This window comes from Camelus dromedarius, chromosome 21 (assembly GCF_036321535.1).
Source record: "Camelus dromedarius isolate mCamDro1 chromosome 21, mCamDro1.pat, whole genome shotgun sequence".
Taxonomy (NCBI): domain Eukaryota; kingdom Metazoa; phylum Chordata; class Mammalia; order Artiodactyla; family Camelidae; genus Camelus; species Camelus dromedarius.
In genome coordinates this window covers 18,520,685-18,538,691 of record NC_087456.1, presented here as the reverse complement: position 1 = coordinate 18,538,691, position 18,007 = coordinate 18,520,685, and the positions used below count along the sequence as shown (strand labels likewise).

Below are 18,007 nucleotides of genomic sequence, written 5' to 3'. Positions count from 1 at the left end.
CTTCTGTTTTATTTTCTTAATAGCACTTATAATTATTTGGGATCATCTTGCTTATTTACTTCATTACGTGCTGCTTGTCTTACCCCACTAGAGGTATGTCTCATGACAGCAGTACTCCATGTTTCTTGTTCACCATGTGTTGTGAACACTTACTAGAGTGCTTGGCACGGAGTGGGTGATCAAACTCACATGGAGTAGCTGCAGAGAGACCAAAGAAAAATAGACCTTTTCCTAGAATAGTGGTATCTTTCCAGAAAATACATTGAGTCAGGACATAATGAGAACCTTATCAATGCCTTAAGACACAATTCTGTGTTGGCTGCCTTCCTTCAGAAATTGTGTAGGTGCTACCTTATTCCAAGACTCCGAGATAGTGTTTTGTCTGATTCTACTCATAATTAAAGACTTTTTTTCGGATATTCAAGTTCTAGTTTTTGCTTAAGGATAGTATGTAAAGACTTTGGGATGGGAATGAATGATAAAAGATGCTCAGAATTGTTGAATTAAGAAACAGCCTGTTTTTTTGTACCTTCAATTGGATGAATAGCACCTTCAGATAGGTCATGTTTCCATTTAATTAAAGGAGCATTTTACATTGCTATACAGAATACTAATTTCACATCTTGCCAGATATTTAAAGGAATTTGAAATCTGGATATTTAAAAGGATATGAGGCAATTTCAATAAAAGAATACCTATAAGTCAGTAACCTGAATAGCATATTTAATATTGAGTAGGTTCTTTTAAAAGTCACACTTACTGCAATGTGAAATAATCATCTACTGCCTCATAGTTGATATTCTGAGAAAATGTTACAGTCTGAAAAAGAAAATAAAAAGTTTATGTAAAGTAGAAAAATTGGGAATAGGGACAATGGATACTTTCAAGTAGATTGAAATCTTTCTTTAGGTAAGAAGAATAATATATTTAGCATTTTTTCCTAATTTATTTTCTTTTCTAGCTCAGAAACTACCATTATGTATATGTTAGATTTAATTTGTTGTATTTTCTTATTTTGCTTTTAATTTTATATCATCACATTTATTTATATTGCTTCTCTCTCCCTCCTTATTTAACTTTTGTTATAGAAATATTATTTTTATTTTTTATTTACATCCTTAGCATAGCAAACTTTCACTTTCTTCTGTTTTCTGTAATCTGCCTCTGGACCTTTTTATTTCCTCTTTGAAGTTTTTAATCGATTACAGATATCATATAGTCTGTAATTGTTGAGACTATGGGGAATTATTTGTCTGAACCTTTCTTCAGCTCCGTTTGGTTCTTCTTTATATTTTCTGACTCTGTTAAACTTCTCACTTTGCTCAAGCCATTCTCCAGAGTTTGTTGAGTGTCTTTATGATCCTTACCTTCAACACTTTATTAAGTAGATTGCTTATCTCCATTTCGCTTAGTAGTTCTTCTGGGGTTTTATCTTGTTCCCTTGTTTACTCACCTCATTTTGCCTAATTCTCTAATTTTTCATAATGATATTGTGCCAAAAGATAGTTTTGAAATTTTAAAAATTATTTTTGAATATCTTAATTGACCTAATTCTTTTTCAAAAATTGAGGTTCAATTGATCGGTAATATTATATTAGTCTCAAGTGTACAAGCTTAAGGGAGCTGAGCCTAGAAAGAGGAAGTGGGGAGAACACACAATATTTGGGAAGAAATTGTAGTAACATGTAAAACAATTATGCTACAGTATTACTTAGGAAGATAATCTACAAAACCATAGACAAAAAATTTATACCAGTTGTGGTAGATTATTTACAAAGATGGCTGCAATAATTTCTCCCATTCCTGGATGCATGTCCCTTTACAGTGTATGTTTGCTGCTCTTCTATTAAGAGGTGGAGTCTGTTTCCCCATCCTGTTAATCTGGGCGAGCCTTGTGAATTATTTTGATGAGTAGAATATGGCCAAACCTAGGTCTTGAAAGGCCTCGTGACTTCTGCTCTCACCATTTGGAACACTGCCCTGAAATTACCAAGTAAAGAAGCCAGGTCTAGCCTGCAGGATAGAGGACCCATAGAGCAGAGACAAGTGCTCCAGCTGAGGTCCCTTATACTAACAAGCCAGTGCTTCCACCAAGCATTTGACACGTGAATGAGGTCATCTTACATTATCCTGTCCCAGGCAAGCTATCAGATGACCACAGCCTCATGAATGAACACAGAATGAAGCCAGCAGAGCTGCCCAGCTACTCATAACCAGAATTGCTGACCCGCAGAACTAGTTGTTGTTTGAAGCCATTAGGTTTAGGGGTGGTGTTATACTACCGGACATAGCAGATGGAACTCTACAGAAAAGTCACGCATTAAAAAAAAAGAAAAAGGAAATGAACAATACAATTGACAGTCAGAGTTCTGCAGGAATGTGCTTTTAAGTGGCAAACAGGCCCTGGATATTGAAAGTAAAAGTTGTCACTCAGGAATTAATGACTTACCATATTATTTATTTAAAAACGTAGATATTTCTCAACATTTTTGAAGCTAAACTTGAGGGGAAATCCAGTTTTTTTAAAGTCAATATTATAGTTTAACATTTATTAAAATCAAATGAAGGAATTTTAAAATAATAACTTACCATGTTTTTAATGCTGTATCCTAAGGCAGTTTCATAGTGAACTTGTTGTTTTTTATCTAATATTTTGGGGCCATATGATTCCACAATGATGTACAGACCAGTATTTTCTGGATAGACTATTAGAGCCCAAAATGACAGGTTTTGTCCCTTGTCCAATAAGTAAAAAGCAACAAAAATATTATTGTGAAATTCCCAGTAGGGACATTTTTCTTCTGTCTTAAAAATTGCACTGTGTGCTTCCAGTATTAAGGGATATTCCTGTCGCTGTATTTCACCATTTTCAAAAACGTATATGAGATATACTTGACCAGATGAATCCAAGGAAATTAATGATTTTATTCTGTTACTTGTCCATAAATGTAGTTTCACTGCATCTTCAGCAGACACCTTGGAATAAAACATTACATTATTTTCCATTTTTATCACAATATTTCCAAAATAATCTGGAAAAAAGAGAAAAAAGTTTCCGTTATTCTGAGTTAATGTAAATCCATGCTGTTTTATTTAAGTGCGCTATTAACCAAAGCAATTTCTTTCACAATGACTATTTATATACTTGGAGAAAATTAGAGTGTTCAGGCACAAACCCACAACTTAACACAGTGCTTGAGAGCTTCTCTCCCACTGCATAGTAGAGTGTTTTTTTTTTTTTTCTGGATATGTTTCTCCTTGCATTCACTATATCACTTTTGTAATCACATCATTTATATAGAAGAAAGAACTGGAATTAGTGCATTAAATAAAAATGAGGACGAGCATGACAGAAATGGTATTATTAGGAAGCATTGGGTTATGGACTGAACTATAACCCCGCAAAATGCGTATTTCGAAGCCCTAACTCTCGTGACTATATTTGGAAGTAGAGTCCGTAAGGAGGAAATTAAGGTTAAATGAGGTCAGAATGGTGAGGCCCTAATCCAGTATGACTGATGTCTTTATCACAGGAAGAAGATACACCAGAATATCTTTCTCTGTATGCACAAAGAGGAAAGGTCATGTGAGGACACAAGAAGGTGGCCAATGTCTCAAAGCCAGGAGGAGAGTTTTCCATCAGAAACCAACCTTGGTGACACTTTGACCTTGGACTTCTAGTCTCCAGAATGGTGAGAAAATGAATTTCTATTGTTTAAACCACCTGGTCTGTGGTATTTTCTTATGGCAGCCATAGCAGGCTAAAACAATTGGGATGAGGAAATGAAGAAATGGTGGTGGTGGTGGTGGTGGTGAGCTGTCACATCTTCAGGGTCACTCTAAAAATAATAATCAACTTTCTCTCCTTAATAGAGTATTATGCCCAAATCATAGAGGTTCATAAACAGTAAGTCTCTTAACCTCTTTGGTTCAATAGCCGTATCTATAAAATGAACCATTGGACTAGTTGGTTTCATAGCTTTCTTTTCAGATACATTACATATGGATAGCTCCTAGGAATATACTTTCTTTAATTTTCAAAATATAACATTTAGAGAAGGCTGGCTGAAAGGAGGAAGGTGAATTCAGAGTTAGGGAGGTTCAGAGTATTTTCTGCTTATGCAGCTTACATTTGGAATCTGAATAATTAAGTGACAGTTTCACACACACACACACACACAAAAGCCAGAAGTTATATTCTTTTTTTTTTTAACATTTTTTATTGATTTATAATCATTTTACAATGTTGTGTCAAATTCCAGTGTTCAGCACAATTTTTCAGTCATTCATGGACATATACACACTCATTGTCACATTTTTTTCTCTCTGAGTTATCATAACATTTTGTGTATATTTCCCTGTGCTATACAGTGTAATCTTGTTCATCTATTCTACAATTTTGAAATCCCAGTCTATCCCTTCCCACCCTCCACCCCCCTGGAACCACAAGTCTGTATTCTCTGTCTGTGAGTCTATTTCTGTCCTGTATTTACGCTTTGTTTTTGTTTGTTTGTTTTTGTTTTTGTTTTTTAGATTCCACATATGAGCGATCTCATATGGTATTTTTCTTTCTCTTTCTGGCTTACTTCACTTAGAATGACATTCTCCAGGAGCATCCATGTTGCTGCAAATGGCATTATGTTGTCGGTTTTTATGGCTGAGTAGTATTCCATTGTATAAATATACCACATCTTCTTTATCCAGTTACCTGTTGATGGACATTTAGGCTGTTTCCATGTTTTGGCTATTGTAAATAGTGCTGCTATGAACATTGGGGTGCAGGTGTCATCCTGAAGTAGATTTCCTTCTGGATACAAGCCCAGGAATGGGATTCCTGGGTCATACGGTAAGTCTATTTCTAGTCTTTTGAGGAATCTCCACACTGTTTTCCATAGTGGCTGCACCAAACTGCATTCCCACCAGCAGTGTAGGAGGGTTCCCCTTTCTCCACAGCCTCTCCAGCATTTGTCATTTGTGGATTTTTGAATGATGGCCATTCTGACTGGTGTGAGGTGATACTTCATTGTAGTTTTGATTTGCATTTCTCTGATAATTAGTGATATTGAGCATTTTTTCATGTGCTTTTTGATCATTTGTATGTCTTCCTTGGAGAAGTGCTTGTTTAGGTCTTCTGCCCATTTTTGGATTGGGTTGTTTATTTTTTTCTTATTGAGTCGTATGAGCTGCTTATATATTCTGGAGATCAAGCCTTTGTCGGTTTCATTTGCAAAAATTTTCTCCCATTCCGTAGGTTTTCTTCTTGTTTTACTTCTGGTTTCCTTTGCTGTGCAGAAGCTTGTGAGTTTCATTAGTTCCCATTTGTTTATTCTTGCTTTTATTTCTTCTAGGAGAAAATTTTTGAAATGTATGTCAGATAATGTTTTGCCTATATTTTCCTCTAGGAGGTTTATTGTATCTTGTCTTATGTTTAAGTCTTTAATCCATTTTGAGTTTATTTTTGTATATGGTGTAAGGGAGTGTTCTAGCTTCATTGCTTTACATGCTGCTGTCCAGTTTTCCCAACACTGTTCAGAAGTTATATTCTAATCAAACTTTTAAATCAGAAATGCCAAATTTTTTAGGATCAGAATACTTTAATAAGATATTAGTGTCAATCTACTCCCATTTTCCTGTTGCACTGCTCATTAAAAACGTAGTTAAAGGAATTTTGGATTAAACATGAGGTTAAGATGAAAATAAGGAATTTTTAAAAAAATAATGAGAATAAGAACACTATATATAAAAGTTTATGGGATGCAGCTAAAGCCATACAGAGAAAAATTCATAGCATTATGCTTTTTCATAGTTTTAAATACTTAGAAACAGTCAAGTCTGAAAGTAAATGAACTAATCATTAAACTCAAGAAACAGGTGCTAGAATACCAAAGTTACCAGCAGAAAGTAGAGGTAAGGTGCAGAGATTAAGGAATTAAATTTAAAAGAAAGTAGATTTGATAAATAAAATCAAGAGTTCTTTTCAAAGGAAATGAAAATAAAACCAAAAACTCTAAAAATAATAAATGAGATCTTGCAAGCCAAACTAACAAGTGGTGGAGCATGAACAACATTACAAATGAGCAAGAGAATACAGTTACAGATATGGAAGAAAGTTACAAAATAAAATGGGAAGCCTTGCCAATAAAGTGGAAAATCTAGATAAAATGAACAATTTCCTAGGAAAATGCAAACTTCTAAAATTGACTGAAAAAGAGATGGGAGACTTCAATAGACCAAATAGAGAAAATCAAAGTAATGAAGAGATATAACATTCTTGGTTGGGAAGACCCGATACTGCAAATATGCAATCATCTACTCAATAAATATTGAATGCTCACTGTAGCTACATACTTTTCTAGATACTTGGGAGGGATACATTAGTAAAACAAACAAACTGAAAAATCCCTTTCTTGTGTAGCTTACATTCCTACAGGGAAGGCAGCCAATAAACATTAAAAAATAGTAAATTATACAGTACATTAGGTGATTAAAGCTAACAATATAAACTGCAAAACAATATAGACCTTGTGGAGACAGGTGAGTGGAAGGGAGGAGCCTAGAAACTGAACCTGGTTAACGTGAACAATAAATACACAGTAAAATTGGCATTTCAGATTTGTGGGGTAAGGGTTGCTTAATAGAAGACTGGTTTGAAAGCAACACTAGATTTCAAGGGGAAAAATAAAAATAAAAAATAAAATTAGACTCCTAACTTAAATCAAACATAATGCTAGATGAATTAAATATTAAAAATTAGTGTTGCATTAAAATAAAATACAATATTTTCATAATTGGAAAGACCTTTCATATTATGAAATTATAATCTACATAAATATAAAATAAAATACTAACAAATTTGACTGCATAAAAACAGAAATTCTAAGTATCAAAGTCCCTGAAAAAAGGTACAAGAAATGACACAAAGAGAACATATTTGCAAAATATGTGAAGGATAAATGGCTAATGTACATTATAAGAACGTATCAATAAGAAAATAAGCAACTCAATGCAAAACTATCTAAACAGTATGAATTGACAATCCATAGAAGAATATGGCTGATATGAAACTACATATAGTGTCTAACTATAAAATGTGCAATGACATGAGAATTACACATTTTTCTTCTATTCTGTGGGTAAATATTAAACAGATTATATAAAAATACACATTTTCAAATATTTTTGGGTGAGTTTAGACTTGACTAGTTAGCAACTGAAAAGGATTTATCATCTTTTAAAATATTCAGAGTTCCGATTCAGGAATTCTACCTCTAGTAACATGTTACAGGAATACTAGTACAATGCTACAAATACATACATATATATATATATGTATATATATACATATATATATATATATGCATATTCTCTGCAACATTACTTGTAATAGCAAAAGGACTGAATCCTAATATCTTTCTAAATATCTATTTATACTCCTACTAGTTTAAATAGTATAAATAAACAATGGAGCACTATGCAGAAGTTAAAGTGGCATTATTTTGATATGTATTGGATGTATTGTTTTGGAAATATGCCTATTATATGTATATATTTTTTAATTGAAGTATAGTTGATTTACAATATTTTATTAGTTTTAGGTGTACAACATAGTGATTCAGGATTTTTTATAGATTATACTCCATTGAAAGGTCCTTACAGGATAATGGCTATAATTCTGTGTGCTATACAATATATCCTTCTTTATCAATTTTTTTGGCAATTTAACCATTTTAATGTAATAGTTTTCTTTTTCTTTCTCTTTTTAATTGAGGTATAATTGATTTATAATATTAAATTTCAGCTATATTCCCTGTGCTGTACAATATACCTTTGTAGATTATTTATTTTAAACATAGTAGTTTGTACCTCTTAATGCCCTAACCCTATTTTGCCCTTCTTCCCTCTCCTTGCTGGTAACCACTAGTTTGTTCTCTATATCTGTGAGTCTATTTCTCTTTTGTTATATTCACTTCATTTTATTTTTTAGATTCCATATATAAGTGATAACATACAGTATTTTTTTCCCTCTGAGTTGTTTCACTAAGTATAATACACTCAAAGTCCATTCATGTTGCTTCAGATGGCAAAATTTCATTCTTTTTTTATAGCTGAGTAGTATTCTGGTGTGTGTGTGTGTGTGTGTGTGTGTGTATAGGATTGCCAAAAATATATATATCATATATATATATCATATATAGTGGTATTCTTTATTCATTCATCTGTTGATGGACGCTTAGGTTGCTTTCATATTTTGGCTGTTGTAAGTAAGGCTGTTATGCACATTGGAGTGCATGTATCTTTTAAAATTAGTATTTTCATTTTCTTTGGAAATATGCCCCAAATTGGAACTGGATCATATGGTAGTTTTAGTTTTTTGAGGAACCTCCATACTGTTTTCCATAATGGCTGCATCAATATACATTCTCACCAACAATGCACAAGGGTTCCCTTTTCTCCGCATCCTCACCAACACCTGTTACTTGTTGTGCCATTGGTAGTTTAATAGAGATTACGTTGAACTGTAGAATGTCTTGAGTAGTATGGTCATTTTAACAATATTGATTCTTCTAATCCAAGAACACAGTAAATCTTTCCATCTGTTTATATCATCGTCAATTTCTTTCATCAGTGTCTTATAACTATTGCCTTTCCCTTGCTGCTTTTAATATTTTCTCTGCATCTTTTAGTTTTGCCATTTAATTACAATATGTCTTGGCATGTTCCTTTTTGGGTTGATCCTGTTTGGGACTTCTGTGCTTCCTGGACTTGGATGTCTGTTTCCTTTCCAAGGTTAAGGAAGTTATGTCTTCAAATATGTTATCTTTCCCTTTCTCTCTCTCTTTCTCCTTCTGGGACCCCTGTGATGCAGATGTTACTATGCTTGATGTTATCCCAGAGGTCTTTTAAACTGTCCTCATTTCTCTGCATTCTTTTTTCTTCTTTCTGTTCAGCATCAGTGATTTCCACTACTCTGTCTTCCAGCTTGCCGATCCACTCCTATGTTTCACTTAGTCTACCGTTGATTCCTTCTAGTGTATTTTTCATTTCAGTTATTGTATTCTTCATCTCTGTTTTGTTGTTTATATTTTCTAACTGTTAAAAACTTCCAACTTCTTGCTTTGTGCATCTTCTTCTCCCCAGTTCTTTGGTCATCTTTGTGATCATTATCCTGAACTCTTTCTTAGGTAGATTGCCTATTTCCACTTAACTTAGTTCTTCTGTGATTTTACCTTGTTCCTTTGTTTGGAACATGTTCCTCTGTTGCCTCATTTTGCCTAACTTGCTATTAGAATGATAAATTGGGGATAGACTTTAGAGGACCTTAAAGTTTGAATATTGTATAGAAGGCCTTTCAGAAATGCTGAAGTGAAAAGTTTAAACAATTTATAAGTTTATGAGATAAGAAGTTAAAGGCCCTCAGCCTTTGCTATTCCCATTTCTCAAAGAACCCATTATTAACAAGTTCCTGTGAATTTATCCAGACTTTGAAAAAAGCAAATTCAAAATATACCAGGTGAAATCAGACAACATGGTGGAGTACTTCATAAATACTGGGTGCTCAAGGAGTATCTTTTCATTTACTTATTCAAAAAAGTACACATAGTATGTTCTAGACACTGTGAGTAAAGCAACAAATGCAACAACTCACACAGAGCTTGTTTTTGGTGGAAGATTCAGTTAATAAATAAGTACACATATTTCTTAGGTGAAGATAAGTGCTGTGAACAAAATTAAGATGTGTAAGGGACAGAGCAAGGGAGTTAGGTCAGAGTCAGGGATTTGGACTTAAACCTAAATTAAGTATAAGAGTCATGCAGATATCAAAGTGAGGAATATTCTTGGCAGCAGATATCCAGGAAAACAGTAGATATCCAGGGGATAGCAAAGAGGCCAGTCTATTGCTAGGTAATAGTGAATGAAGGGTCAAGTTACAGGAGATGACATCAGAGTCTGAGGCCAATTCACATATTGCTTTTCAGGGGATGCTAAAGGTTTTGGATTTTATTCTGAGTGATATGAGAAGCCAAATGAGGGTTTTAAGCAGAGGAATAATACGATGTTGCATATATTCTCGAAGTCTCACTCTGGCTGCTGGGTGGAGTCTAATCTGGTTGGCGATGGGGATGCAAGGTAAGAAAATGGGAGACCACTTAAACAGCTCTTGTATGTATGGATAGTGACTTGGACTGGAGCGGGAATGGTAAAAAAAAAAAGTTTAGATATTACTAAGTGTTTTTTTAGATGGAGCCAACAGGATTTGCTAATGACTTGGTTATGGGATGTAAAAGGGGAGGATTCAAGGATGAGGTCAAGGTTTATGGCTGGAAAGATTGGAAGAGGTCATATTTACTCAATAGGGGAGGACTAGGGAAGAAGCAAGTTGGAGTTTGGGTGAGGGAATCAAGGCCAGTTCTGGATATGTTAGCTTGAGATGCCCACTAGTCATCCAAGGAAGGTATCAAGGTAGGAAATAGGAGTTTGGAGTTCGGTCTAGGGGTCGTGGCTGGAGGGAAAAGAATGAATATAAATAGGGTTCAAAAGATGGCTGAGAACAAACCCTGTGGTACTTCTCCATTTAGGACTGAGAAAGATGAGAATGAAAAAGAGGCTGAGGAGAAATAGACAAGGAAGTAGGAGGAAGACCAAAAAAAGTAATTCCCCAAAAGTCAGGGAAAAAAAGGGTTTCAAATGCTGCTTGCCAGATCATGAAAGATGTCTGAAAACTGACTATGGATTAGCAAAGTGGAGGTCATTGGAAGCCTTGACAAGAGCAGTTTTTGAAAAAATTTGATTAGAGTGGCTTAAAGAAAGAATGAGGTGAAAGAGGAAAAAGTGAAACTAAGCAATGCTTTCTTGGAGTTTTGTTGTGAAGGGGAGCAGAAGAATTTGATAATTGGGAGTTGAAGGGTGATATTTCTTCAAAGTACATTGTTTATCTCGTAAGTAGATTCCTTGAGGATCAAGCTTTCTATTTCTTTGCATTTCCTATAATGTTTAGTAGACTACTCAGGAATAATAATCTCAAAAATAACTACTATTAATTGAAGTATTATTCACTTGCCAACTTTTATTCTAAACTTTTATATACAATCCCTTATCTAATCAACACGACAGTCCTATATTCCAGATTAGAAAACTGAGGCCTGGAAAGGTTAAATGATGTTTTCATGGGATTGAAAACAAATCTGTTTAACTCTACAATGCCTATTATGGATTGAATTGAGTTGCATCCCCTCAAAAAAGATAGGTTTAAGTTCTAACTCGTGATACTACTTCAGAATGTGACCATATTTGGAAATAGAGTCATTACAGGTGTAATCATTAAGAGGAGTTCATCCTGGAGTGGGGTGGCTCCTGGTGTCCTTATAACAAGGTAGCATGTGAAGACACAGGAAGAATGCTATGTGATGACAGAGGCAGCGACTGGATGCAGCTGCAAGCTGAGGAACAGCAAGTTTTGCCAGCACACCACTAGGAGCTAGGAAGACACAGGAAAGATTCCCTCAGATTTCAGAGGGAGCATGGTCCTGCCAACACTTTGAATGTGGACTTCTAGCCTCGGGGACTATAAGCCAATAAATTTCTGTTGTTTTAAGTCTCCCAGTTTGTGGTACTTTGTTATGGGAGGCCTAGGAAATGAATTCAAGAACACATCACCTCTACATTGAAAATGCATGTGTCAGTTGCATCTGTATCTCCCGATTGACCAAAATGAACCTCTGAGAAAACAGACTTGAGTTTTCTGTTTTGCTTTTGTGAGATCCTAGTTAACATTAATAGAACTTTAGAGATATCTGTTTTTAGGTGGTAAAAGTGCACCTTTATCAAAAGCAACATATATTAGTGCATTAAAATTGTTACATCGTCATAAGGAAGATGTCTATTATGAAGTCTAGAATAACTTTTGCAGAATGAGAATACCTCACCGATAAAAACATCGTGAATATTGCTGTCCTGTGATAATCTTGATAGATTTCCAGATTCTGTAGATGTCTGTAATACTCCCTTATCTTTGAGGTTGTGATAATAATAGTAGATCCTTTGTTTGTCCCACAGTATAAATTCTGGCAGCGCTGAATGTGTAAAATATAGATGTAGAAAAGTGTCAATAGTGACATCTAATGCAAAGTCTTGGTATACCCACTGTTTTGTGTCTTCATTATATATCACTAGGTAGATTGTTTTGGTGACTTCACATGTAATGCAGTAACTTAATAACAAGCCAAGTTCCAAAGGGTGTCCTGTATACTCAACATTGTGTATAGTCAGAGTAGCAGCTGATGACATATTTACAAGTTTTTTCAACATTTCAGTAGTTCCTATTTTAACAAATTTAGGAAAAGTATATCCAAGATAAACTTCATTTTCTGTCCAGATTGCCATGCTGCTTCTTATTCCTTCATCCTGTAGCAAAAGTGAAAATAATTAGAAAACCTTTTATATATATATTTACTGAAATATAGTCAGTTTACAATGTTGTGTCAATTCCTGGTGTACAGCAAAATGCTTCAGTCATACATGAACATACATATATTCATTTTCATATTCTTTTCCACCATAGGTTACTATAAGATATTGAATACAGTTCCTTGTGCTACACAGTACGATCTTGTTGTTTATCTATTTTATATATATTAGTTAGTATCTGCAAATCTCAAACTCCCAATTTCTTCCTTCCAACCCCCCTCCCCCCTAGCAACTGCAAGTTTGTTTTCTATATCTGTGAGTCCGCCTCTGTTAAATAAATTCGTTTGTCTTTTTTTTTTTTAGATTCCACATATAAGTGATATCATTTGATATTTTTCTTTCTCTTTCTGGCTTACTTTACTTAGAATGACAATCTCCAGGTCCATCCATGTTGCTGCAAGTGGCACTATTTCATTCCTTTTTATGCCTGAGTACTATTCATATAGCTCTCTCTCTCTATACCCCAACTTCTTTATCCAGCTGGCTGTGGATGGATGTTTAGGTTGCTTTGATGTCTTGGCTATTGTAAATAGCGCTGTTGTGACCATTGGGGTGCAAGTATCTTTTTGAATTAAGGTTCCCTCTGGACATATGCCCAGGAATGGGATTGCTGGATCACATGGTAAGTCTATTTTTAGTCTTTTGACTAAATCTCCATACTGTTTTCTAAATAGAAAATCTTTGATTTTAGGGGCAGGGCTAACAATTCCAATTCCTTCTAATTTGATACATTTAAAAATAAAACATAGTAACTACTAAGGCTTAATTTTTATTATATTTCTGAATAATATGTCAGACAGAAATATATAGAAATATATCACATATAACCATAAAAGTGAATTATTCCAGTAATTTTATCCTTTTATATACTTTTTCTATCCATAGAACTAATTCATCTTAATTCCCTTTTAAATCCTCAAAGAGCATCAGCCTTCTCTTTTCTTATGTATTTTTGTCCACTCTGGCCAGGGATGCCTCTTTGACCTTGATGTTAGCTAAGGTCGAGATACAAGAACACTTCAAACATTAAATTAGTTTTGCAATTCCAGCTTCCTTGGAAAAAGAGAAGAGAACTTAAAACCTTAGACAAAATCAATACTACCCTTTTATGAACACAGGCTGTTAGTGAGGAAGGCCACTTCAAAGATGACGATGTCTGAAATTCAGTGGGCCTAATTTCATTTATGGAGTGAAGGTCCCCCTTCTCCCCTGTGTCTCTTCCCCAACTGTTTCTAATTATTAAAGATTTTTACTTAAAATGTAACTTCTATGTCCATGACAACCAACAGGAGTCTTTTGTGCATATCTTGTCTCCCTAAATAAACAAGTTTGTATATTTATTTAATGCACAAATATTTAGTCCATACTCAAACAGGTTGTAGACAGATATCAAACTGATAATTAAAGACAGAGACTATTGGGGGTGAAAAGACACTTTACCAAATGAAGATTCAGTTTAAAGTCTAGAGCTTTTGTTGCTGGAAATGAGTTTGAAACAATTGTCAAAGAGGAAATAGATTTGAAACAAAATAATAAGCCCTTCATAAAAAAGACTCACAGCAGTTCTCACTTTTAGCAGAAGGATGGGAACTGGAATTTGTAATAAACATGATAGATGGAAATTCCAATGAGCCACTTATAAAGCTAGTGGGGAGGTTAAAAGACAAAAGTAGTAAGTTATCTGTATCTACATTAAGTAGTTATATGTGTGTATATTTATGACTGAAACATTATGGTGTACACCAGAAATTGACAGAATATTGTAAGATGACTATACTTCAATTTAAAAAATTGTAAAAAAAAATTTTAAAAACGAGGTGGACTTCTTACAGAAAGCATACAGTTTGGTCTTTTTTTTAAAATCCAATTTGACAGTCCCTGCCTTTTAATTAGTATTAGGGTCATTTACATTTAATGAAATTATTGACATTTATATTTAACTACCATTTTATTGTTTTCTGTTTCTATCCTCTGATTTTTGTCCCAGTGTTTCCCTTTCCTGCCTTTTTTTTTTTTAGATTATTGAAAAAAAATTAGTATTATTCCATTTAAATTTATCTATTGGGTTTTTTAACTCTATCCTGTATAACTTTTTAGTGGTTGCTCTAGGGGTTACAATATATGCCTTGCCATTTTGAGTGGAATGAAGATACCTCAATACTCCTTAGCTTCTTTTACCCTTCCTCATTTATGCTATAATAGTCATGTATTATATCAACATATATTAAAAACTCCACCAGAAAATGTTATATATTTTAAGCTTTGCATTTACCTATCATACTTTTAAAAAGGAACTTAAGGGTATAAAAATAATCTATTATATTTACCTGCATATCTACCATTTCTGTTGTTCTTTACTCATTTCTAAAATTTTTAATTTCTCATTTTCCTTCCACCTGATAAGCTTTATTAGACATTTGTTTCTTTTACAGCAGGTATGCTAGCAACAAATTCTTTTAGTTTTCCTTCATCTGAGAATGTCTTTATTTCTCCTTAATTCTTGAAAGACATTTTTGTCTGGAATAGAATTCTAAGTTGATGTTTCTTTCAGCACTCAAATAATGTTGATTAATTGCCTTCTGTTACCTATGGCCTCTGATGAGAAATCAGCTATCACTTGAATCATTGCTCTCCTGTACATAATGTATCATTTTTCTCTGGCTGCTTTCAAGTTATTTTCCTTTGGTTTTCAGTAGTTTGATTATGAATTTCTTTTGTAATTACATTGATTAGAGTCTGCTGGGCTTCATGACTGTAAGTTATACTTATTATTGCCAAATTTGAGAAGTTTCTAGCTATTATTTGTTCAGATATTTTTCCCTACATAATACTCTCTTCTCTCCTCCTTGGATTCCAATGACATGAATGTTACATATTCTGGTATTGTCCCACAGATCTCTGGGGCTTGGTTCACTTTTGACATTTTTTCCTATTATTTATATTGGAAATTTTCTATTGATGTAACTTCAGTTACTGACTGTTATATCATCGCCAATCTGCTATTGAACACATCTAATAAATTTTATTGCAGTTATTCTAATTATATTCTAAAGTCTCTGGTTTTGATTCTTAAAGTAGTTTCAAACATTTCTCTTGTTGAGGATAGCTTTATTGAACACATACATTTTAAGGTGACAATAACTTTATCTCAGTTATTTGAATATTCCACAATCTCCTGGCTTCCATGAATCCTGTTTAATTGTTTTACTGTCTTTATTTTATTTGTAATTTGTCATTTCTGCTTGGATACTTTTAATAGCTCTTGTTAGTATTTGATTCCCTGCAATTTCACTATTTTGTGACTAAGTAGGTTTTCTTTCTTCCCATATCAACTGGGATTTATTAGTATTTCTGGATTAAGGAGTAATATCTTTAAGTCTGAAAAATTTTCAGCTCTTTCTCATTTTCACTGATCTTTCATTTTGGAATTCTGGTTAGGTATAGATTGGATCTTCTCTTTTGCATTCTTTCCTTCATCTCTCTTTCCCTCTTTTCCTTGTTTTTTATCCCCTTTTCTCTCAGTTTTTCATTTTGTTTCATTTCTCTTCTACTTTCCAGTGCTCTAGTTATTTTTCTTGTATCCAATCTTCTATTTAAGCTGATCATTAAGTTTTACATTTCAATTATCAGTTTTATCTAAGTAATATTTTAACTTATTTAAAATTTAAAAAAATAGAATACACATATAGAAAATGGAATATATATATATATACACACACACACACATATGAATGATTTATCACAAACCAGGAGTCTGTGTAATGACTATATAGATTAAGAAATAGAATATCATCAGAGCTCCCAAATGTCACACATGCTCTCTCCTAGTAACGACACATTTCCTTTCTAGGATAATCGTCCTAAATTTAATGATAATGTCTTCCTTGCTTTTAGTTTTAATAATTGCCTTGCCATTTGATAGATTCTTTTTTCCCTCATATTTTCCATTTTGTTTTCCATTAAACAAATCTATTAAATATATTTTAGATTCATTTTATTCTCTGTTACTGGAGTTACATCTCTTCAAAGAGGCCTCTGAGAAATTAGGTCAGAAAAGATAGAGCTATTTACAAGCATAAGTAACTGTACAAAGAGGGGCATGGTTTAGTCTCTGATAGATCACTGAATTAAATGGTATGGTAAATATATCTAAATTTGTAGGTGTAATACATATACATGATCTTTTACTAACCTTCAATAAATAATTGAGCCAACACCATTTTCTTGATGTAATGCCAATAATTCCACTATCAGGAAGATTTACATTGCTTCCCAGTCTTGTAAATGCTGTAAAATTTTTTATGTAAAGAATACCGTTTATTAAAAGAAATATTCCATCCTTTGTTAGGTTCACATCAGACACACTGTGTCTTTCATCATCAGTCAGAATGTTTGGGGGTACTCTGATCTTGACCCACGTACGGAATGAATCGTTTGTCTGAAAGGTCTCCATATCAGCTACCACCACAACAGATGAAGGAACACAATTAGCCCGGGATGCCATTAATTGACTGCCCCGTGGTGAAGAGATTGGTAAAAAACCAGGCGTCTCAGGTATTGCCAGAAAAGGAAAAGTCAGCAGGAAAAGAGTGTCTGCAACGAAACAATCAAAAAAAGCCACTTCATTTCCTTTAATCTCAGTTACCACATCATCTTCTGCCACTGGTACTGAGAAATGCCAGGCCCTAAGAAGAGAAAAATAGAAAACATAAGAATAAAATGCTTGCACTCTCCCTCTCCCCCAGATCCATCTTGCACAGTGTTGACATTCATCATCTTTTATAAAGTTTTTATTTTTATCCACATACGTCTGGGTAAAAGAAAACAAATAGTACTAAAATGCTACCTCTTCCCCATTTCTCCTCATTCGTCTTTTGTTCCCAGGAACAACAATCTTGATTCTTACAGCTCTTTGTTCTGCAATGTGTCTCCATATCCTCCATATTTTATACTGCTCTCTTAATATATAATTTTATACATTATCTATTGGCTTCTTATATGACAGTTAAAGATGCATCTATCATATGATATACCTACCCATACATCTCTTCTCTCAAATTAATATCACAGTATTGAGCTAAGTTTATAGTGTTTATATTGTTATTACTACAGAAATATTGTTTACCACTGAGACAGTAATAATTATGTTATATATATATTTTATATATATATGTTTCTTTATAGTATTTCCCCTGAAGTTAATAATGATTTCATTTTGAAAATTTGTTTAGTTTTCTAAGTTTTCCAACAGGTAATTAAAACAGCGCTCCATAGTGACTACATGTATACACATTTCAATTTTTTCTTATTGTTTCTCATTTTATAGCATGAATCTTCTTTTATGTATATAACATCTTCTCCTATTTCTGTGAAGATACTATTTATATATTTTGGTGAAGTTTTCTTTTGCTCCCTGCTGTGTCCTTCTGTTGTGTGCTGTGCCCTTTGAATTCAGTTGTTCTGTTTACTGATTTAGGTCTCCGACATTCAAGTTGGAGGCTTTATGTAATTGGCGGTCCTTGGCTGTCCTCTAATATTTCAG

At 33.7% G+C, this 18,007-nt stretch overlaps 1 protein-coding gene across 1 annotated transcript in view; it reads right to left on the bottom strand.

Annotated features, from left to right (window-relative positions):
* CATSPERE (catsper channel auxiliary subunit epsilon) overlaps positions 1–18,007 on the bottom strand; it is a 98,636-nt gene that overhangs the window by 33,415 nt on the left and 47,214 nt on the right. Inside the window, exons 8-11 of the mRNA XM_031438504.2 lie at positions 16,658–17,150; positions 11,925–12,402; positions 2,590–3,032; positions 761–819 (exon numbers count right to left, since the gene is read on the bottom strand). Coding sequence (XP_031294364.1) covers positions 761–819; positions 2,590–3,032; positions 11,925–12,402; positions 16,658–17,150 — 1,473 coding nt within the window. The remainder of the gene's footprint in view (positions 1–760; positions 820–2,589; positions 3,033–11,924; positions 12,403–16,657; positions 17,151–18,007) is intronic.